The sequence below is a fragment of the Thunnus thynnus genome, chromosome 17, assembly GCF_963924715.1.
Source record: "Thunnus thynnus chromosome 17, fThuThy2.1, whole genome shotgun sequence".
Taxonomy (NCBI): Eukaryota; Metazoa; Chordata; class Actinopteri; order Scombriformes; family Scombridae; genus Thunnus; species Thunnus thynnus.
The window spans coordinates 20,128,289-20,151,544 of record NC_089533.1 but is presented as its reverse complement, the minus strand read 5'-3'; the positions used below and the strand labels follow the sequence as shown (position 1 = coordinate 20,151,544).

The window sequence follows — 23,256 nt, the reverse complement described above, 5'->3', positions numbered from 1 at the left end:
GTGTTCATAATTAAGAAAAAGTCATTGTTTAAAAAATCATTCCAGTCATTCCAGATATTAGTAAATTGTACTATTAGTGACCTTTTTTGAGCAGCACACACAAATGTTGTAGAGAAGTAGAGAAAAGTACAGTGTTCATTTACAGTGTTTGTGTTTGTGAACGTGAGATGGCGGTGGGTTGGTATGGTGTGGGTTGACCTTTGACCTTCAAAAACCTTCACACTTCAAACAGCCACCATCACAATGCTGAAGGCATGAAAGCTTGCGTACTTGTGTCTTAAGAGGTCAGGGGTCATTAGAGAGGAGAGGTCATGTGTTGGCTGACGGGAGATCGGGCAGTGTCTCTGCTCCCTCTCAGCTGTCCTGACTAATAGAATAACCCTGATGGTTCTCTCTCTGTTCGAGTTTAACATGTTGTGTGTGTGTGTGTGTATGTGTGTGTGTTGGGGGGCGGGTGAGATGACAATGAAAATATCTTTGTTCTAACGAAGGGAAGCCAGTTGTGTGTGTGTGTGTTTTCGCGTGTCCGAGTGTTTGTGTAAAGGAAGGAAGATTAGCTGGGCTAGAAGCCTATTTCTGGTCACACAGATAGAAGTGTTTTCCACTGTATTCAAGCACACACACACACACACACACACACACACACACACACACACACACACACACACACACACATACACACTCATGCAGTAGAGGTTTTCACTTCCAAGACAGAAGAAAAGCTAAATACTGTATTTCCTACCATACAACTGAAAAATACAAAAACTGCTGTATGTGAGTAGAGCTTTTACTCTGACAAGAATCACACACACACACACACACACACACACACACACACAAAGAAACACATACCTTGGGGGAATTTATTGTCTAATTGTTTTTTCAATTGTAAAATCTTTTTGACATTTTGCAGATGTGACTTGACACTCGAGAGATGTTTCCAGACGGCACGTTCTGTGTTTGAGGACATCTTGAAATATGGGATATAATGTATTCAGCTGTAAAGTCAGGTGCAACTAGAAATCCTTAGTGGCACTGGAATAAATAATAATAATAATAATAAAAATAGACAAAGGACATTTAAAAAGTGTATAAATGTTTTCACAAATGATATGAACACAATTTTACTGCCAGTATTTGTTATTATAAAGATTATACTTATTGAAATTCAGCTAATAGTTCTGTTATTTTTCCTTTTTCCTTTTTTTTAAACTGTTCCTTAAATCATTGAAAAAAACTCATGAGCATTTTGAAACACACACACACACATGCACACACACACACACACACACACACACACACACACACACACACACACACACACACACACGCACACGCACACACACAATTACCAAGCTTCCCCTGATCACAAAATCTTTGGTTTAGACAGAGGCACATGATTAGGTGATCAAACTGTGCACAGACGCTCGTATCTGTACATGTGTGTGTTCTCCAACAAAGAAAGAAAGTGATGATAAACCAGGATGTCTGTGTAGATTACGGATCCATAATGGCCGTCTTCTTATCAGTGTTGTACTTGTGCCAGTGGTCATTTCCTTGTTGACTCGTAGGTTTTTCTAGGTGGCTCTGCCCTCTTTATTTGTATGTGTGTGTGTGTGTGTTTTTGGTAGGGACAAACCCTGATATGACCTGACCCAAATTTTACCGTCACTCCCAGTTGATTTTCAGTTTAATTCCAGCGTGCTGTGATTCTCTTTTTCTCTGTCCAACGTTGCCTCCTGTGGCCAGGTGCTTAAGCAAATTAATGAAAATCTGGGGATGCAAATGCAATGGAAAGTAGCATGTCTTTGTGTGACCGTGTGTGATTCTTTTATCTTTACCAGACTGGTCTGGTTCAATACCAACACCAGGGATCCGGGATACAGAGAAGGAGAGCGAAAAAGAAGGTATGTAGCTGCTGAATTTTTTTACTTCTTTCTGTTTGCTTGTTGTGTCCTTGTGTCTCCTTCAGGCTGTTGATGCAAACATGGATGTGTTCAACTTTGTCACTTATTTAAATAAGTGTTAAGTATCTTCTCAGTTACTCAGACACTTTGTCCACCCTTCCACATATCATTCAGAGCATCATTCCTTAATTTTAGGTCTTTTAATTTTAGCAACCTCTTCACTTAAAGATGATGGTTTTGATCCTGTATGGCTGTATGTGACAAATCTTTCACAAACAGGCAACAAGCTGACTTCTAAGTATTAATGACCCTCCATAAAACCAATATTTTGTACTCGTGCACCTGTCTGACAACACAGAAAGATTTTGCTATGGCTATATTCTGTGTGTCAGGGTAAAAATGGAGTAAGAGGAGACTTAACATTTTTCATATTGTGTTGCACATTGCATAATTAATTAAAATTATAAAATGTCTTAAGTAAACAGTGTTTTTACGTTTATCTGCATTACCATAATCACTGCCTGAGCCTCTCATTCCCTCTACCAGAGGCAGAGGAAGGGAGGGAGGTGAGAAAGAGAGGTGTAGAAAACAGTTTGACTGCCAGCATTGTTCCACAATCACATCTTTTTGACTTGGTGACTATCTCTGTTTCCTTCTCTCTCTGTGTATAATTTTCTGTATATTTTTTCCTCTCCAATAATATTGTCTCTATCCTCTACTATCTTCTATCTTATGTCTTTGTGTAGTTTTTTTCCCCCCTGTGCTGTTAAATCTGCCTCCTGCTGATTGCCTACAGTAGCAGGCCTCTACAGAATGGGCACAGACTTCCACTCACACATACACATGCATGCTGTGAGAAACAGGAACAGGGGAGGTGGAGGGGGTGCTTCCTGTCTGGCTGTGGGGCTGTGTGTGTGCTTTTGTGTGTGTGTGTGTGTGTGTCTGGCATGTTTCCAAGTGGTAGAACTGCTGGAGACTAGATTTAATGGTCACACAGGAGGAACTACTGTAGCTGAAAGAAGTTGAAATGCAGCAGACAGCAGCAGAAGGCTCCAGTTACTGCTGGTATAAAGTTTCATGGACAGAGATTTCTTCGAAACTGTGGAAAATCTAGAAGAGTTCCATATCAAACACATGAAAAATATCTTACGTGGCTTCAAATGAGCATATGTTATGTGTTTTTGAATGACTGACATTTTACTCACCATTTACATGACAAGTCAGCTTTAATAATCCCCTTTCGACATGCTTGCTGCTGCTTTAAATACAGTGTGTCACTGCAGGACGAGCTGCTGAAACATCATAATAATGCAGGACACATCTGTAGCAGCCAATAAAGATCTATAACTTTTTAAAGATGTACTTTTTTTTTTACTCCAGTAACAGTTTGACTGCAGGACTGTATTTTGTCATTGTGCTATTACCTGTTTTACATAGCTATTGCCTCTAAAGGAATCTCTTTAAGTTGGAAACTACACACAGAATATCATGAGGCAGCAATGATGTATTTCTGCCCCAGGTGAGCTACTAAACTGTACTTATTAGAGGGTTACTGGGTGCACCTTATTGTTCTCACCTATAGGTCTATAACAATAGCAGGTAACTGATATATGTCTACAGTGACAGTGTACGGTGTTTGTATCTAATTTTTTCAGTATGTTTACCTGTATGGTGGTCACCTGATACCTGTCAGAGAGGTTGAACCTGTTCTCACCACTCCTGTGTATGAGTTTGTGCGTGAAAGTGTGTTTGGGTGAGAGCCGTGGTAGTGGGGTCAATTGCCTGAGGAGTTGAAGATGATGGGACTGCTTTGTTGTTTAAACAGACACTAGCTATGGGCCTACGTGTGTGTGTGTGTGTGTGCTGTTATGTGCACTGATGTGATGTTGAAATGAACAAGTGTGCAGCAGGTTGAGCCACAAGTGATGCACCAAGTAAAAAACACAATAATGGTGCAGAGATATCCATTTTTACGATGCCATTCTGCCAAAAAAAACCCCTCCGCAAAACATAAAAATCCCGGATATGTTTTAAACTGTTTTCTAAATTATAGAAAGACATCACCCACCAAGATACAGAAAAACTGCAATCCCATTTTATGAAGATTTCCTACTCTTTAGCTCTAATTAACATAGAAAAACTATACAAACATGTAGATAGGAGACACAAACTGCAGGAAAAAGTGAATGAGTGGGTGCCTGTGTGTCAATGTCTGAGAATGAGAGCAGATGAGAGAGAGAGAGAGTCTATTGTATTAAGTGTTAAAGTGGCATCATCAGCTCAACAGATTCCATCCATTCCTCTCCTGCCTGCACCCACTGCAACACACTGTGTGTGTGTGTGTGTGTGTGTGTGTGTGTGTGTGTGTTGTAAAGAATATGCATTTGTTACGTGATGATTCTTGTGTGTTTGCAAACATGAAAGTGTGCAAACATTCTAAGAGCAATTTGTTGTCTAACGAGATTTTTTGTCCATGGTAACCTGCTGTTCTTACACAGTAACAGGAATGGGATGTCCTGAGGCCTTGTAAAGAATCATAATAACTTTCCTGCTACAAGAAAAGTCAAATAGTATCAAATAATTGTTTTTTTGAAATCATCGGAGACTTCATCGTGAAAATCTGACAATATTCACCAGTATCTTGTTCTTTTTTTGTGTAACTAGGACACATCTATGCTTAATGTCACATCAGAGGGTCACTTGAACCGCTGAGGTGCTGTGCCACTCTCACCCTTCCCCTTGCAGACATGAAACTGATCAGTCAATGCCTAAAATGTAATTAAATGTACTTGCAAGCTCACATTTACTCCAAAAGTATAGTTTCATAACTGTCTACAACAGGCTGAGTGAGTCCCAATCTTTCCAGCAGGCAGTCCCGTGTTGTTGCTGCCGGTAAAATGCAAAGAATTATGTGCTGCATAACAAGCCCTGACAATGCCCTCTTCATTACCTCGTGCGTGCCCTAACAAATCATTTCCTTCTTACCCCACTAAAGAATCCCATCCCGTCACAATGGTCACCTTGGACCACCGAGCACAGAGGACAAACAAAAAACCTGATATCCTGAGGTCATTATGTAAGAAAACCCCCCAATAATCGTTGAGGTTTCAGCTAAATGTTGATTTTTCAGTTATCAGTTATTTGCATATGGCAAGCCTTAATGGGAGGGTTGTTTGTCAACTCAGCCCCAGAGGTGGTTCGCCTTTAGTGATGGGTGTGGCATTATACTGTATAAACAAAGGCATTTTGCACCCTTCACTGGTCAGCTATTAAAAGTTACTATGCAGTGACACTAGGAAAAGTAAAAAAAATTTTTTTTTTAATTTAGTTGGAATAAAATATCATTTATAATTGATAGCACTGGATGGATGGAACTGAGAATGTATGTATAGCCAAGTAGAAAGACACCAACCCCCGTCACCACTCATCTGATACCTGACACCTTTTTTTTTTTTTATATATATCTAACCTTCATTTAAGCTAATTGGTCCTACTGAGATGAATAATCCAAGTGAACTAACTGAAATGTTGCAGACCAACCTAAAAACATAAAATTTAGTGAAATCATATACTGTACAAAAAAAAGGGACATTTCATAGAAGGTAGAATGTTGGAAGTGAAAGATGATGACGTATGATCTTTTTGAGCACTCACCAAATATGCTCTAGTAAATAAGAGTGACTGCAGAAACTGCCGTAAAAGTAATTTAGTGCTGGAGAGGCTTGGCAGAGAGAAGACAGAAGGTAGAATTTGATTGCTGTAGCTGGCATAGGAGAGAAAAAATATTATATATAAATATTATATATTATATCTGATATGTTGTTGATTGCTATATCCTGGCAATGAAAGCCATGGGCGTAAATGTTACATCAAGGAAGTTAGTCTGTAGTAGTTAGGAAGAAACAGAAGGATATTTTAGTTACTATGAGCTGTATTATGAGCATTGCCCCAGCTGAGCAATGAAGAAAAGACTGCCACCTACAGAAAACCAAACTTCATCAACAGAAAATCCAAACCTCTCAGTGCTGCCCACCCTGTTCAGGGAGGCGTGGTGCAGAAACACTACAGCCGTGAAAGAAGGAGTATTCCCTGGTGACTCAGAATGGGATAAAAATACAAATAGAGTAGTCAAAGGTTATGCAAACACAAAGCATAGGAAAGTGACCTCAACACATGGACCTTTTATATGAATGAAAATGTGCAAAAAAAGACTCTTATCTCCAAGAGGAAAACTGTGTGCAGAGTAACGGTCTCATTGATGTGAAGTTTAGGCCTATATATGTGTGAAGGGATTTAAAATGATAACAAATGCATACATGAGAGTATTAAGAAAATTATGTGCTCATTTTCAACCCTCCGTTTCTCTTTTATCCATTTCCTCCCTCCCTCGCCCCCCCTCTCTCTTATTTTCATTATTCTTTCTCCATCATGCCTTCCTCTTCTTGACTTTTCATCCCCTTTTATCTTTTTAATTTCCTTTTGTCTCCCTCTCCGTCTGGCCTCCTTTTTCTGCCCTCTGTTGCCTCCTCTCCCTCTCAGTCTGTCAGCCATGTGAGGAAACAGACTTTTAAACTTCACCTCTGACTCCCATAATGATTTTTTGTACACTTTTTTTTCCCGCCGAGCCTAAAAACTCTTGTCTCTCTCTCTCTCTCTCTCTCTCTCTCTCTCTCTCTCTCTCTCTCTCTCTCTCACACACACACACACACACACACACACACACACACACACACACACTTAGGCTACCTCTCACAGTATATTAAATCCCCAAACCACACCCAGCTCCATCTCCAGCGCCTCCCCCGCGCGTTCCCGACAGCCGGGCCAGAGAACGTGCGTCTCTAACTTTTTTTGGGGGGACTACTAGTAGGATCTCCAGCTGCTGTTTCGTCACGTTTGGAGACTGTTTCTTGCAATACTTTTTCTCAATTTACTATCCCCTAATTTCCCCCCCCTTTTTTAAAAATCGCTACACGGTCACACCTGGAACGCAACGCACAGCTTTGTATCCCTCTCGCTCCAAACTCGGTAGGTAAACTTAATATTTTTAGTTTGCATATTGTCTGAATGCTGCACTGAAGTTTCTCTAGCTTACATGTGATTTATGTCACTTTCAAATCCAGTATGGTTGTGAAACGTCTCTTTAATAATCCACTAATACTTCTATAATTAGTTGAAATTTCTTTGTGATGAGTTTATAGTTTAATATCCTCGTACTGCTCTGGGATACATTCCTAAAATAATCCGGGCTCTGTGGGGATATTTGTACTACAGTCTCCTATCGCTTTATTATTTTAGGAAGGGTTTATTTTGTTTAATACAGTGGATTTTTTCAGGAGCTCTTACTGCCGTGTTTTCCCCTGTGGGTTTTTTTTTTCTTTTTACGCAGATCATAACTCAGCTTCTGCTGAGTGGCTCCAACTCTTAGACGATGAAAATGAAAGGGGCGTTGTCAGCCAGTGTGTGTATGTGTGTGAAATTAATTTGTCTGAGTGCAGTGAATGAATGTTTAGTGCGTTTCAAAGGAAGATAAGCTTTTTTTGTTTGTTTCAGTGGACACAGGAAGTATGTGTGTCCTCTAAGGAAATGTCTCTGCTGGATTGCTCATCAGACTTTTTTAGTGAACTTAAACTACTTTGCATTTGTAAGCTTTCCCATATGGTAACACTCAATTCAAGTAATATTCACATGGCCTTTTGTAGTTTGCAGTGACCTTGTTATACATTGCCTACATATTAGATTCTCTTTTTTTATATAAAGCTACTGCTATTATTTCTCTCCTTAAACTTAAAAGTTCCCTATAGTGTTTGTGTAGTAGGCTATTAGTTTGGTAGCATTTCTACTATTGGATTACATGAATGTAAGTGTGTTATTGAACTGATCAGAACAGGCTCTAAAGTGCATTATATGCCCTATAAGTGCATAATAATAGGCTACTGTTAACCCACTCTTGCATCACTGACTGAGTTTATGCATTTTAGTTCTGATGAGACATTTAGTAAAATTCATGGGGGCGCCCTCTTGTGGTTGAAAACAACAGCTTTGTCCAGGCTTTCCATGGTTAGAGTTTCGACTGGCTTACAGAGGTTGGAACTCATCCTTATCAGCACTGTTTGCATGGAGGCTGATGGAGAATAAATTCAGTGGAAAACCTTGCCTTTTTGGAAAAGCACTGAGGATTAAACAGCATGTGACATGCAAAGGTTACAAGCACACTAATCTTTTGGACAGGTGATTACAGATTGTTGCGCACACACTGCTTGGGAAAAGGCAGAGATAGATGAAAAAGGAATAGAAGGGAGATTATGAAACTTGATTTTGGACCACTCCATGTTGCAACATGCACTTTAAATTGTGCAAGTGCAAGTTTCAAGAAAATCCACTCCATCACTGATTTCACACATGTTGTTCTTGTGATGCTGGCGGTCTAGATCTACAAGAGAAACTTTATGATGAATGAAATGGAAAAAAAACCCCCAAAGCATTCCTTTTTTATATATTACAATGCAGCTGTAAGTGTATAAGGTCAAACAAGCATTTAATTTTATAACAACTCTTCTCTTCTCTTCTCTTCTCTTCTCTTCTCTTCTCTTCTCTTCTCTTCTCTTCTCTTCTCTCCTCTCCTCTCCTCTCCTCTCCTCTCCTCTCCTCTCCTCTTCCCTCCCAACTTTTAATTTAGTTTCACGAGCCCACCAGTCATCAGACATACAAATATGTGAAGAATCATGTTAAGCAACCATGCAGACATCTGAATGAATTATAGTTTAAAGAGCAGCATGTGTTCTGGCAACTTTTTGATGGAAACTGTTATCAACACAAATTTGCCAAAGTTGTTGTCGGTCCATTCAAATATTGTTGTAGCCATTACAGGAAATTCGCTCTGTGGTGCAGTGGAGAGCAAAGTAGGCCCGAAGAAAGTCATTTAAAGGTGGGGTGTTTGAGTTCCACCAGAGTCAAGCTCCACTCAAGCAGAGCTAATTTCTCCATCTGATGTAGCATAGCTCCCCAAGTATTTACCGTCTCGCTCTCACTAACTTGATGTGATGTGACACAAGGACTGAGAGTTTTAAAGGCACAATGCCAGTGTTAATTTGAAAGTATTTTCAGTCATCCCGAATGCAGCAGGAGCAGAGAGGTGTGTGATATTTGATAGCAGGAGGATTAGTCAGGAGGAGAGTTAGGGTGAGCTTTTAAAAGGCGCTAACAGATGAAAACGATCAAGGACAAGTGTGAGTTTGACAAGTGATTGAGAGAAGAGTAGGAGGAGGATGGAGGGATGAGAAGTTTGTTGAGATGTGAGTGGAGGTCTCAGGTGTTCCCCAACTTCTCTTTGTCATGTGGGATTCATTACTCAGTGCTGTCACATTATGAATGTGTGTGAAAAGGTATGCGAACACACTCACACACACAAACCTAAAAACCATGTCAGTGTCCAACATGAAAGAATTCCTGTGACCAAAGGATGTCTTTAAACCCAGCAGGAAAGACAGTTGTGTGCATGTGTGTGTCTTTGTGAGCATTTGTCCATTTTTTAGGTTATTGATTACTAAACAAGGTCCTTTGCAACAAAGTACAAATTATACAAACAGTACAGATTTCAACCTAGCTACAATATTTAATTTTAAAGCCCTTAACGAAGCCAGCCTTGTATAACTTTATATGGACAATCCAGAGCCTCTCATAGATTTTGAATTTATAATAATAGATAATAATAATGGTAATAGACTCATAATAAAAGATGTTGTAAATGTCAAGTTATTAGGCTTGTGTTGCCAGTAATAAAACAGTCTCATGACCATTATAAAAAGTTCTGTTTGTAACAACAGTGTTGTTGTCCATCTGAGCTGTGAATGCTGATAACATTCATTGGCATCTCAATTTAACATTTGGTCTGTGTTTTCTAAACACTTTATATCCACTACATGTTTACAGCTGCAACTAAAGATATCTGTAACAATTTACTCAACTTGATATGCTAGCCTTCCAATAAGTACAGTTGTTAAAAGGATCACTTCCCTTTCATTTACAATCTGGAGAAATAAATTGACAATCTTGTATTGGGATCTTAGTGTCAGTGCAGTGGATTGAAATAGATGACTACAGTCAAGGTATTGCATTGTTGTCCTATGCGGTATTTCCTCAACCAACATTATTGGCTGTGCCTTGTGTTGGGCTTTCACCTTCATTGTTACATGTCAATAGAAAGCTAGACTAACATGATACTGGTAACAGTAAACTAAAAGCACAGCTGAGTGTAAGTCTGAAAGACTGAAGAAGATATGTTTGACAATGTTGAGTTAGAGCTGCAATGATTAGTTGATTAATCAGTTAGTTAGTTGACAGAAAATTAATCAGCAATTATTTTGATAAATGTTGTAGTTATTTTTCAAGGAAAAATGGAATAAAATAAAATATTTGCTGGTTGCAGCTTCTCAGATGTGAGGATTTGAAACTTTTGTATGTCATACATGATCATAAACTGAATATCTTTGGAATTTGTTGATCACACAAATCAAGACATTTGAAGACATCACCTTGGGTTTTAAGAAATCATAACAGTTTTTTTTTTTTTTTTTTACTGTTTTCTGACTTTTAACAGACAAATTAATTGATTAATCGAGAAAACAATCAGCAGATTCATCAATAATAAAAATAATCATTAGTTGCAGCCCTAGTTGAACCTAAAAAGGGACAGAGACTTGGAACTTGGTAACAACAGGTGTGTCTCAATTCAAGGAGCCTCTGAAAGAGACAGACTGAGCCTGAACCTCTCAGGATGAACCTATGGTACATTCACGATGTTACATTATTTTTTATTATTATTGGTTACATTTTAAGGAATCTTTGAGGGCAGCCATGTTGACCTGATGCACAATATTCGGTCTAGAAAAGTGGGCTGGGTTGGATCCTGTCCCTAAAATAGGACACAGTCAGCAAGGCCCATCCTGTGGTGACACCCTCAAGCCAAACTGTAAAAGTTTTACCCCATTAGTGGTAAAGATGTGCAAATAGCAAAGTTGTTTAAGCATCTTTCATCCAGTTTTGTTATCTGCCCCACAAGGCTGCTTGATTGTTTAAGAGTAGCAGCTGGACACTGTTCTTGTTGATAAAAGTCTTCTTGTAAATCCTTCATGTAAAATAATTTAGTTGTTGCTTTAGGGAATGTGGTTATAGTTATAATTCTGTTCTTGCTCCACATTCACTGAGATGACTGCTCATATATCCTTAACAAACTATGTGTGTGTGTACATTTGTGCCTGTCTGTGTGTGTGTGTGTGTGTGTGTATATCTACAGGTTTTTGTGTGCTCTTCCCTAAACAAAGCTTTGTTTGGTCTATGGCAAGGCTCCAAGGAAGATGTGCCTTTTGTGTTTTCTCTAAAAATAAGCCTTAGCTCTTGCTATTGTTGTTGTGTACACACACACACACACACGGGGCGCTAACTGACATCTGGATGATGACTTTGATCCCTTCCAAGATGATACTGTGGCTACTTTTGAACCTTCAGAACAAAAATACTAAGCAAAGATATGTGGACAACACTTGACACACCATAATATCTACAACGCAAAAGAAATTATCTTCAAATGCGGCAGAACAGAGACTTTTATGAGCTGTTACTGCAAATTGTAGCTTTTATTGTTGTTCCCTATAGAGCAATTTGTAATTAAGACATGTTTTAACAAGTGTGGTCTGTTTTTTAGATTTTCAAAATTCCATTAACATTTTGTTTTTCCACCAGTTTTGTATACTAGAACAAATATGAAGTTCGGTCTCTTAAAAACTTTATTAGCATTCGTTTATGGTGCTATAAACATATTATAAATGTCCATGCATAACAAAATGAAGCACTCAAGACTGAACATCCCCTTATAGTGAGTCATAGCAAGTAGTCCAGACTGAAGATTTTTGAAGAGGAAATGTTGCATTTCAGTCTCAGCTGTACAACCTCATAAGGGGCCAGAGGGCTCCACTGGAAGCTTTCTTGCCTTTTCTCTTCCTCAATCAGTTTTTCCATGGCCAAAGACAGAAAGAGAGAGAGAGACACACACACCGGGAGAGTGGGACAGTGAGAGAGACGGGGGAGTGAGAGTCAGAGGCCCAGTTAAGTCTGTGGCTTTGTGTTTTATGAAAAGAGTAAAAAAAGGACATTAAAAGTCAGCATTTTCCACCAGGCAAGGGAACCGGTCGGCACACACATAGACACACACACACACACACACACACACACACACACTTGCACTCTTGCACCGAGTCCCCCAGCCTCCTATTATAAGGCTGAGTGGAGAGGAGGAATGGTAGCATTTGCGCCTGTTTGTCAGTGTGTGTGTCAGACGAGGCGGCTGAAGTCTGATAGAATCTATCACCCTACCTCTGTGATTACACAGAACGCTATCCGTCCCTGCCCCGCCTGTGTTTGGGTTGCTGAAAGTCTGACATAAAGGACAACTGTTACATCAAGTAACAAAACACTGGATAATAATAATGCAGAAAGTGATATGGCATGGTGCAATACTGCTGTTATGGACAAAAAAGCATCTTTTCTTACTAATGTAGAAACTTTCTGTCATTCTTTTATGTGTTGATTGAACATAGAGCCCCTGAAACCAGATATAAACCTACTTTGTATAGCTGTAAAAACATTAGCCTCACAGAGAAAAATACTATTTTGCATAAACCTGCTTCTATTTACAGCTTCCTTTTTCTTTTTTTCATGGGACAGCAGTAGTCTACCATTTTTTCAGTGCATCGCAATCCAGATTATAATCCTTTAATGACCCAAGTGATGAATAATGAATATAGGATTATATATATATTATTATATAGGTTACTAGTCGCTTGTTCTGTTGATTGACACGCCACAGCTGTCACCTCAGTGTGTGCATGTGTCTATCATGATAAGGCATGAGATCTGTGAAATTAGTGTTATGCATACCAGACTAGTGAGGCTAATGTATATGGCATGCATGTGGATATGGTTGTGTGTGTCTGCAGCTGTTGCCTGGTGTCAGAGGTGAGCATTGGTGCTTTCACACTTTACTATCAGCGCTGAGTGAAAACTCTGTAAGGCAACACCGTTCCCATGGATCCCTAGGGAATATCACTCTTGGGGTTATGTGTGTGTCTGTTTGTTGAAAGGGTGTGTGTGTGTGTTGAGTGACAGCAAAAAAGAGAAAGAGAGATGAAGAGAGTAGTATATAACCATTATAAATAGGAATAATGGAGCATGTTTGGTTCACTACTCCAAAAAATTGGATATATTACTCATTATAATGGGATTATTATTATATTATGCTCAGTAAAATCAAAGTAGTGGGCATATGAGGTCAGCTTTTACAGCCACTTTTATCTCCTGAAAGAAAGAGATCATAAGTAATGACAATAATAAGTCAGTATAATTGCAGTTTTTGGATAGTTACCCTTCATTATATTCATTCATCTTGGGACAATCAAAGTGATAAATCTTTTTTTTATGACGCAAACACACACAAAGAGGCATATATACATATAATTACACAAGCAGCACATACATCACCAGTCTTTTATGTCTGTTGTCTACATTGTTTGAATTAACTTTAATTATCCCAACTGTGTCTGTGAGTTTCTTGTTTTTATGTCAGGCTATATATTTGCGGTATTGTATATGTGTGTGTGTGTGTGTACATCAGAGTATGTGTGTGTGTGCGTTTACGCTCATGTTTTTGTTTTTCTCTCTTCCCTCCATTTCCCTCCAATGGGGTTCCCTTCTTTCTCTCTCTGGCTCCTCCCTCGCTCCTCCCTTCCTCTTCTCTTCACTGAGACAAGAAGGCAGCTGTAGACGGAATCAGATCCAGCTGTGTGTATGTGTGTGTGTGTGTGTGTGTGTGTGTGTGTGTGTGTGTGTGTGTGTGTGTGTGTACATGTCCAGGAGATTACTCACTGCTCCAAAGAATGTTCCTGCAGGTCAGAATATAGTCAAATGCCAGAGAGATGCTTTGTAATGGATTCAGTGAATTCAATTATTGGTTGTTACGTCGGCTTGCCTTCCCTCGACTCTGTCTCCTCCATTTTTCCTCTTACTCTCCAATAGCATTGCTCAGGTCAAACCTGGAGTCTGATTGGGTGCTGCAGAGACACAACAGTGATTATGAAATGTTATATCTGGCCGACTTTCTGGGAAGTTTTACACATTTGAATCTGCGAAAGCCAGACCAACATTTGAATCTGCGAAAGCCTGTTCCCAGTCCTAAAAATAAGTTTGTGTCTCACATTTTCACTCAGTGTGACCTGTCACTAACACACTATTACATGTTCTCACATGTACACAATTTATCATATACGATGTAAACTATACAATGGCTATATGCTTTGTATATAATTCATAAAATATTGTCTTTAATGATTATAGTTACTTTCACATAGATTTTATAGATCCTACAATATGTTTTATATACTAATTTAGTCGGCTTAGACTTACTGTACTTTCATGTTTTGTATATGATGTAAATGTCATGTATAAAACATATGGAGAACTATAACTACCATATGCAAACCTTTATAGGCTGGCACTGCTTCAGGATATATTTTTACTGAATCAAATGCAGGCTTATACATGATCAATTCCTGCTCCACTTGTGTGATATTGAAAAAGGTTCAGGTGCAAATTAGACTGTGTGTCACCAGGTCATTGTTTTCTCCAGTTTCATTCTCAGAGTACTGTCATCAGGGACATTTGGTTTTGAAAAAGCAGTTGCTGTTTACATTTCTGTCTAAACCCTAAACCCCATGTCTCATGATGTAAAGTGTATATCTTACTTTTGATGCCCAACCCACCAAACTTTTTACTATTCACCCTCTATCTCCACCTCCCCTGCACCTCAGACAGGGAGGACCTCTGGCAACACCCCATAGCCACATGCTCACACACACAAAAACTGTGGCCTGCTTCCTGTCGGCGGGGAGAGGCTGTTTTTACTGTGACTCCATTTTGGCGGAGAAGGCTAATTCCTCTGTTGTCTGGCTCTGTGTGTGTATGTGTGTGTGTATGTGCACTCACATGTCCTTTTAAACATGTTTGTACCCCTGCCTGCTCAGCTTCTGAAGTGTTCACTTATGTGGGAGTTTAGGCAGTTACCAAAATCAAAATCATATGTGTAAATGTATGTGTGGGATAGTTTGATGTATACAGTGTACACGAGAACAGACTACAATCTTAGTGGTATCAGAGATGTCACTAAGTTGCAAAACAGCTGTTAAAATTGTGTTCTTGGATAGAAAATTATTCTAGTTTTCAGAATTGTGTCTTATGTGATGTGTGTAGCAGTATGACTGCTGACAAAGCATTTTATATGCTAAGCAAAATCCTTTCCTGAATAAACAAACACATGGGATTCTGGATGTTTTTGCTTTATTAATGGAATTTTCCCCTCAAGACAGTACACAGTAGAATATACTAACAAAAATAAAGGACAGCAACACACAAACTGGGTATTCCTACAAAAAGAGTAACAATATTGCTAAAGTCATTTAAGTCCTTGATTCTCAAAAAGGTTCAGACAGAAAAGTGCATAAACAAAATTCCAGCCTCAGTAGATGATCATATCTTAAGCTGAGGCTTACACACACACACACACACACACACACACACACACACACACACACACACACGTTGTCCTAGGTCACTTTTGGGGACATTACATAGACTTACATTAATTTCCTTGAGACTTGCCCTAACCATAACCACTGACCCAAAAATCAGCATTTTACCAATTGGAGACACGGTTTTTGTCCCCAATTGGACAAACCATCCCCAATTAACTGGTTCTAAGTCTGAAATTTGTCCCTGAAAGTAGCCTATGACAGACCACACACACACACACACACACACACACACACACACACACACACACACACACACACACACATACATGTTGTCCCAGGTCACTTTTGGGAACATTATGCAAACTTGATTTGATTTGCTTTGCTTTGATTTAATTTTTTGGACACGGCTTTTGTCCCCAGTTGGACAAGCCATCCCTAATCAACTGATCTTTAGTTTGAAATTTGTCCCCGAAAGTAGCCTATGACAGACCCCTCACACACACATACACACACACACACATGCACACCTGTTATGATTGTCAACAGTGTTTTCTTAAGCCATACATTTCTGGACATTTAGCTTGTGTTGTAATGCTACAAATGCCAAAGTCACGCATGTGATTTACAGTATGTAACCCTCATGTGTGACCCTTGACCTCCTACAGTATGCATCATCTTTAGTGCCTTGGCATTCTTGGCATTGTTTGCTAATACTGCTATGCTATGCTAATATAGCGTGTTATATTCTGGTCCATCCTGACTGCACACATCACAGATTGACCATTTGGAAATGTAAACAGTCAACTCCCCACTTCCCTCAACAAGTCGTAGTCAGGATTAAGGCCTTCAATCACTGCAGAGTAAACAGCACACTCCCACATATTGTAATTGTGCAGATACAGCTCTCTCTCTCTCTTTCTTTCTCTCTCTCTCTCTCTCTCTCTCTCTCTCTCTCTCTCTCTCTCTCTCTCTCTCTCTCACACACACACACACACACACACACACACAAATATACACACTCTGTCTCACATCTCAGAGGCATTTTCTGTAATTTGAGGGAAGACTTTAAGACTGCAAATATTTCTCTGGCTGTTTCATTAACCCTGCATTTTTCACAGTTGTGTATAGAAATGTTGTATTTTGTTAATTGGTTGCAGATGTAACAGTTGCTGTGAGTGCACATGAACCCTACTCTAATGGCACTGTACACTATATTCATTCCCTCTCAGTGAGTTTGGAGTCTCACAAAATATTGACACAATTCAAAGATATGCAGTGGCTCTGTATCAGTCGTTAACGTCCGCATAGATGCTGAATTTATCCTGCATATACAACTGAGTTTTTCTCCTGTGCATCAATACTGCAGCAAAAATGTTAAAGCTGCTTTATCTGTATAAAATACATGTTTTTTTTCAATCAAAGCAATAATAGCAATGTGTTTCTTACCTCTCCTTTCCTTTTATGTCATCTTTTATGTCATTTAAGTCATCACTGGCCCTCCCAATAGATAAATATGTACGTTTTCTGCAGTTGAATATATAACAAGTTTGTATATGTTCAACATTTCAGGCTACCTAGCAGAACCTCTGCAATAATTTTACCTGTGTGCTTGATATAACCAGATGGCAAACAAGGAATTGTTCATGTGTTTGTGTGTGGTATTAAAATATTACATCTATATGTTGCTCCAGACAGGCTCCTTTCATGTGACGGACCTTGATCCACCCCTGACTATTGGCCTGCAAACCAGCCTGTCTGACAACCAGCATAAACACACAGAAGCAGTCATCCAGCAGGACTGTCACCCACCAAAAGCCAAAACGCGAATTCTGCACATTCAGCCAGTGAGAGACAAAGACAGCCGCTGAAGCAGCCTGCAAGATATTTAACTGGCCTGACCAACGGGCAACAACCAGCAGACAAGTTAGCCAGACAGAAGGGCAGCCATGTTGATTATCTTAGCTTTCATCGTCCTCTTCCATGTGGCAGCAGCCATCCTCCTCTTTGTTTCAACCATACACAATGTGAGTATAAACCAAGAATGGACATACATTTGACAAAAAGCAGGGACATTTTCACTATTTTAACCGTCTCTCTGTCCTTCTCTGATGTAGGCATGGTGGGTGGTATCTCAACCTGGACGGGATTTGATCTACACTGACCTGTGGTACTCCTGTAACGCCACCTGCTACCCTGTGGAGGACAGCCACACTGTTGATGCAGGTAAGGCAGTGTGTAACTCTATGTAGCTTGTGTGTGTATGTTTGTGTTGTAACACCTCCTCTCCTCTTTCTCCTCAGCCTACCTGCAAGCAGTCCAGGCTACTATGATCCTGGCCACCATGTTATGTTGTGTCAGCTTCTTTGTCTTCATTCTTCAGCTCTTCAGGCTCAAACAGGGGGAGAGATTCATTTTCACTGCTATTATCCAGCTACTGGCCTGTGAGTGACACACACAAGCATTTATCCTGACCGTTGTTTTCAATTACCAAACACAGATACTGACTTGTTTTTCTGTGTGAGCATGTTAGCCAGCATTGTCATAAATGAATGAATAATCCTTGCAGTTCCCAAATTGTGGAAAGATTTATACATTTCTGAGGTTGGATAAGAATGCGAGCTGACCACCTCTGAATGTAAAATTTCAAGATCTTATCTTAATGCAGCCAAGATCTGAACCACATGAGCATACATGTGACTTGGTTTGGTACTTCATATTGAATAAGGTTATTCTGCAATTTGACATTAACAAAAGTCCCACAACATGGGAATGTGTACTCTTAGCCTAAGACGATATTGAGTCTCATCCCAAGTGTGAGGTTTAATCTGAAATCTTTAAATTTCCTCACATCGTTGGAAATTCAGTGTTTATTCTCATTGTCTCATCTTGTGGGTGTTTGGTGTCCAGTGAAATGTCATCAACTTAACCAAGAAACTTGAAATTAGATGTTGTCAACCAGGAAAGGTCAATCAATTAACAATGGCAGAATGTGGAGACCTCCCTAATAACTGACACTCAACCACTAATGAACACTGTTTAAACATGATATACACTATTCATTTTAAGAAATTACAGATTTCAGCTTTAAAGCTATGTTATCTAACTTAGCATTGCACAGTTGGTGATGGGGAAAGCGCTCAATAAGTCAGCTGTTTCAATTTGGAGGAAAGGGAAAGTTAAGCTAGTCCAGGTTAGCCAACTCTGGCATGTGAAGCTGTAGAATCTTAAAATCTCAGTTTAGGGCTTCAGAACAGTATATAACAAGGGATGTCTTGGGCTGAGTGAGGCAAAATAAAACTTTAGTGGCCCCTACTGGCTGGTTGAATATCTTTGAATGTTTGAATGACATTAATTCATCAAATATCTTGTCTAATTTCCATCCTCCTCATCCTCTCTCCTCTTCTCAGCTCTGTGTGTGATGATCGGGGCGTCCATCTACACGGCTCAGAAAAATTCCTTTCATGTGTCCAGTCTTAAGGAAGGCACTTACGGATCCTCCTATATCCTGGCCTGGATTAGCTTCCCCATGACTCTCATCAGTGGCCTCATGTACTTGGTGCTCAGGAAACGCAAATAGATGTGATGGTCTTGACGTACAGGCACGCAGATATACAAATATATGAATAGGAACACTTGGACATATATGCATACAGACATACAGTTTTCCTCAACAAACATGTATGCACATTTTCTCTTTCTAACACTTAGATTTTAAAATGCCATTACAGATAAAGAAGAATCCACCATAATTTCAACCAGACGATACACCAGTAAAGCATTCAGCATTACAGTTTTTCCCACCTTACGCACTAAAAACCCCTTTCACTGCAGGCACAAATGGCCACGCCCTTCTCCTTCCTTACGGTACAGTGTTCTCACTGAATGTGGCAAAGATGCATGACAACCCCCCAGATTCCCAGTGTGCTCAGTTGACGGGCCATACCGTATATTTTTTTCCAAACAAGTGCCTCAGAAATACTGATGACGGTCGACGGGATAGACCCACTCTGAGTTGGGCGGTCCTTGTTTTTCTGTTGTCATGCATGACAGCCACTAAAATATCTTTCTGGAAGCATTTGTTTTTACTTGTACTCATTACTGTATTGGCTTTAATTCACATTCAGTCAGCAATTCCTAGTTTGAAAAGTGTAATCTGACTTTTGCTAGCTAGGTACACTGTGCTCGAAAAGGTTAATTTGCCTAAAGTTGAGGTCAAATCTACTCTATGCAAATGCACCGGAGCATACACTCGCCTTGCTGCATTCATCACTCACTCACTGCTCTGCACATAAATGGAAAGGACCATCTAGCTGGTAATTGGATGGTTTGTTACACAGAACCATCTGAGAAGTTGTCCTTGGAAACTGTTTGGAAAAGGGTTGGCACTCTCAAAAAATACTTGGCAGGTGATTGGATGAACCATCTGTCTATCACTGTCATACCTTATGAGGCAGGTGGATTTGTGAGATCACAAGATCATGCGAGAATCCTCATAGGATGCTAATTGGTCTGACAGAAGTGCATAACTTGAAGCCTGACAAGATGGATTCTCATGTGATCGGGCAATCTTGTGAATCCAGCTGCCTCTCAAGGTAATCTAGCTGAGGCTCTTTGCTGCATTTAGTGAGAACATACCTTTACTATCCTCTTCCCTTACTGCCTTCCCATGTTTTCCATCAGTCGTTACACAGGACCTGAGCTGTGTTGCAACACACTGATTTGTCTCCTCCTCTTGTCTCATTGTCTCCTGCTTCCCTCCATCTCCATTCATAGCAACTTTTGTCTGAAACATCTGATTAATAAGGATAAAAGTTGAAGAAGACAAGTGAGGAGTTTTGTCTTACTGGGACACAGCCCCTGGACTTCCTAAAGGGTCCATTATTTTTTTGTGAAGCTATAGTCAACGGAATTTATTTTGTACATATTTGCTGTGTATGTATAGTTCAGGTAATTGCCCCCCAAAAATATTTCTAAGACTGAAATGCTAAAGCTTTAAAGAAAAAAAGAAAAATAAAGAATCTTATGTTAACCATAGTATACAGGACGTGTAGTGAAGAAAGTAGTTGAAATACGTAGAATTTTAACCCGTTGTTTGTATTCTTATGTTACTGACTTATGTGTTTTAATGGTGAAAAGAAACCAATGACGTGCTGTGATATTTGGGATTTAAAATGAGAAAATAGAAACATACAAACTTGAAACAAGAACATTATTTCTTATCGTTCATTATTATGAATATGTTTTGTTATTATTATACCTTTTTTTTGTTCACAGCTTCACTGAAAAAAATACAAAAGCTATTTATTTAAAACAATTTTAGTTTATTTTAGCATCATGTGATTGAGGATGTATGAAGTAGTGAAGTCTTGTCATATCTTTCCCTCTCTGGTCGGGCTACTGTTTATTTGGTCTATTACTGACACATATCTAACACCCCTGTGCACATGTTCTCTGGCATTTAATAACAATAAATTCTTTACTGTATTGTATCTGCCACCAATTCCCAGAATTACTTCTAACTATAACCTTTGTGGCAGTGTAGAGATAATGTTTGCTCCCACAGTAGCACTGTGTAAACTGTTTTCTTTTCCTCTTTCTTGGTGGTGGTTTTGGGCTGAAACATTTAAAGCAGACCAGTTGGGTATTAACTCGGTAGCTGCTAGGACCTGAAACATTTCTAGGAAGCAAATAATGCATAGAAAGTGCCCAGTTCAACTATATGCATCTTCAGATGTGCACTGGGTTATTTTGTCATAGAAATATTTTTATGTTGGGCGAAGTTTGGACCACAGAGCCTGGTAACTCACTAGCTCACCAATGATGAAGATTCAGGGAAAAGAAATGGAAGTAAAGATTTTGCTCTGCTATTTCAAGATGATACTTGAACATGATCAAAACAACATATTGGAGGCCAAGATTGTGATGTTTGTTGACCATATGTTTCATCTTCAGAGTGTTTCACTGATTAATAAGCCTCCATTTTGCATGCAAGTTCTTGTCTTTCAGTGAATCCCTTTAACTTATGTTGAGATGAAAAGTAAGTAGTTGCTGTACAATAGGCTGGAAGTGGAAACCGCAGCAATCACTTCTAAGACTTGAGTTATTATTAGAGCTACTCTTGATCTCTATTTGGAAATATTTTACATTATGATTATGATAATTTTCCTGTAGTTTGTTTTATGTCATTGATGTACTGTAGCTTAGTGATTATAGACCTATACAAAGAACCATAGGACCATATTCAAAATAATCAGTCAAGTAAACATTCAATCATATGAGTTGTTGAAGCTAAAACTGTATTCATGGGGATTTGTTTTGTAAGCATTTTTTTGCAATTGAAATATTTCTAATGCTTAATGAAGTATTAATTCCAAATTGATTGCGAGTCTCATTTCACTTCATAAAACATGTTGAAAAGGTCAATGTTTAAACAGTTTCAGATTCATCCAAAAGTTTTTGCTTTTACTCTTTGAGGCAAATAAAATTACAAATTCATGCTATTAATTTTTACCTCTGTCTACAACATCAATGGCAGCTTCTGTATTCTGTAAGATATATTACTGCGCTTTCATGTATTCGCTAGTCATCAAACTAAAATGTTTGTCTGCTATTGACACCCAGTGGACTGATAAATAACTACACCATGTGTAAGCGTTAGTTCTTTAGTTTTCGGCTACAGAATAGGCTGTTGCTTGCTCCTGGACGACACTCCTGAAAAGAATTGACTTGTTTCTACTTCATGAAAACAGATCGGGCATACCTCCAACAGATTCAGGAACAAAGACCCAAAGGACTCTGCAAGAAGTTATAGATTTTTTTTCCTGTTGCCCCACCCATCTGATGTTGATCTCAATAAATGTATTACACAATAAATACATTTTCTTTGTTTGTGCCAAATTTGTCATTGAGTTATCCATCTATAGGCTACTCATTATACACTGTGATGAAGCCAGGCTTACATGGAAATTACACTGTATATAATAAGTTATTAATTTACTGTAGGCTACTGTAGGTGCAACAGCTTAAAAGGCTATCAGACATAATCAATGTTTATATTAAATAATATAATTTGTATTGCATTAAATTCACCTTGGGGAACCCTTCAAAAAGGGAAAATTGATAGCCAATCAATTAATTTTGTCTCATCAAATATACTAAACCATCAGTTTGGAACTCTGATCAATAATTAAATTAATAACTACAACCAAAATTACCATATCAATAACTAGTAAAGGTTGAAGGGTTTTTGAGTTCTGAATAATAGAGGTTAGCAGATTGCACCCTTGTGCAACTTTAAATAGACCTGCATGTATATTCAGAGGCATTTATTTAAAAGATAATAAAGTAAAATACACAATATGTAATCTAATCAAGTGTACTTAAAGAACAAAAGGGAGTGTGTGTGTGTGTTTGTATGTGAGAGAGAGTGTGTGTGCTCAAGTGTGCGCATGTCGGGTGTGTGCCAGAAAGAATGTGAATATGTTTCTTTGTTCTGCCTCTGTATGTTCTACATGCACGGCATGAACACATGTATGAAACAAATAAAGTATGTGAAGCGGGAGCTTTGAGTTTCCTTTTTGCGTGTGTGGCTGTTTTTAAGGCTAATTCAAAGTAGCTATAAGTATGTGATCTGTAGGATAATGGTGCCAGGTTAGATTATTTTGCCTGCAAGACATAATAGTTACTAGATGTAACAGTTCTGTGAGTACCAGCATGAAGCATGACTAACATCAACTTAGCAGTGTGGCTACCCAATAACCTAAATATGA

The 23,256-nt window shown here is 39.0% G+C and overlaps 1 protein-coding gene across 3 annotated transcripts; it reads left to right on the top strand.

Moving 5' to 3' along the window:
• Positions 1–1,640: 1,640 nt before the first annotated feature.
• On the top strand, positions 1,641–22,364 carry emp2 (epithelial membrane protein 2). Of its 3 annotated transcripts, XM_067616333.1 has the most exons (6): positions 1,641–1,749; positions 1,845–1,907; positions 17,179–17,511; positions 17,602–17,710; positions 17,788–17,928; positions 18,895–22,364. In XM_067616333.1, the coding sequence occupies exons 3-6, from the start codon at positions 17,434–17,436 to the stop codon at positions 19,062–19,064; spliced, it is 498 nt and encodes a 165-aa protein (XP_067472434.1). In that variant the 5' UTR covers positions 1,641–1,749; positions 1,845–1,907; positions 17,179–17,433; the 3' UTR covers positions 19,065–22,364. The 3 variants fall into 3 exon arrangements, with proteins under 3 accessions (XP_067472434.1, XP_067472436.1, XP_067472433.1); XM_067616335.1 differs by lacking the exons at positions 1,641–1,749; positions 1,845–1,907 and adding an exon at positions 6,707–6,935 and having other exon boundaries at positions 17,183–17,511; XM_067616332.1 differs by lacking the exons at positions 1,641–1,749; positions 1,845–1,907 and adding an exon at positions 6,707–6,935.
• Positions 22,365–23,256: the final 892 nt, after the last annotated feature.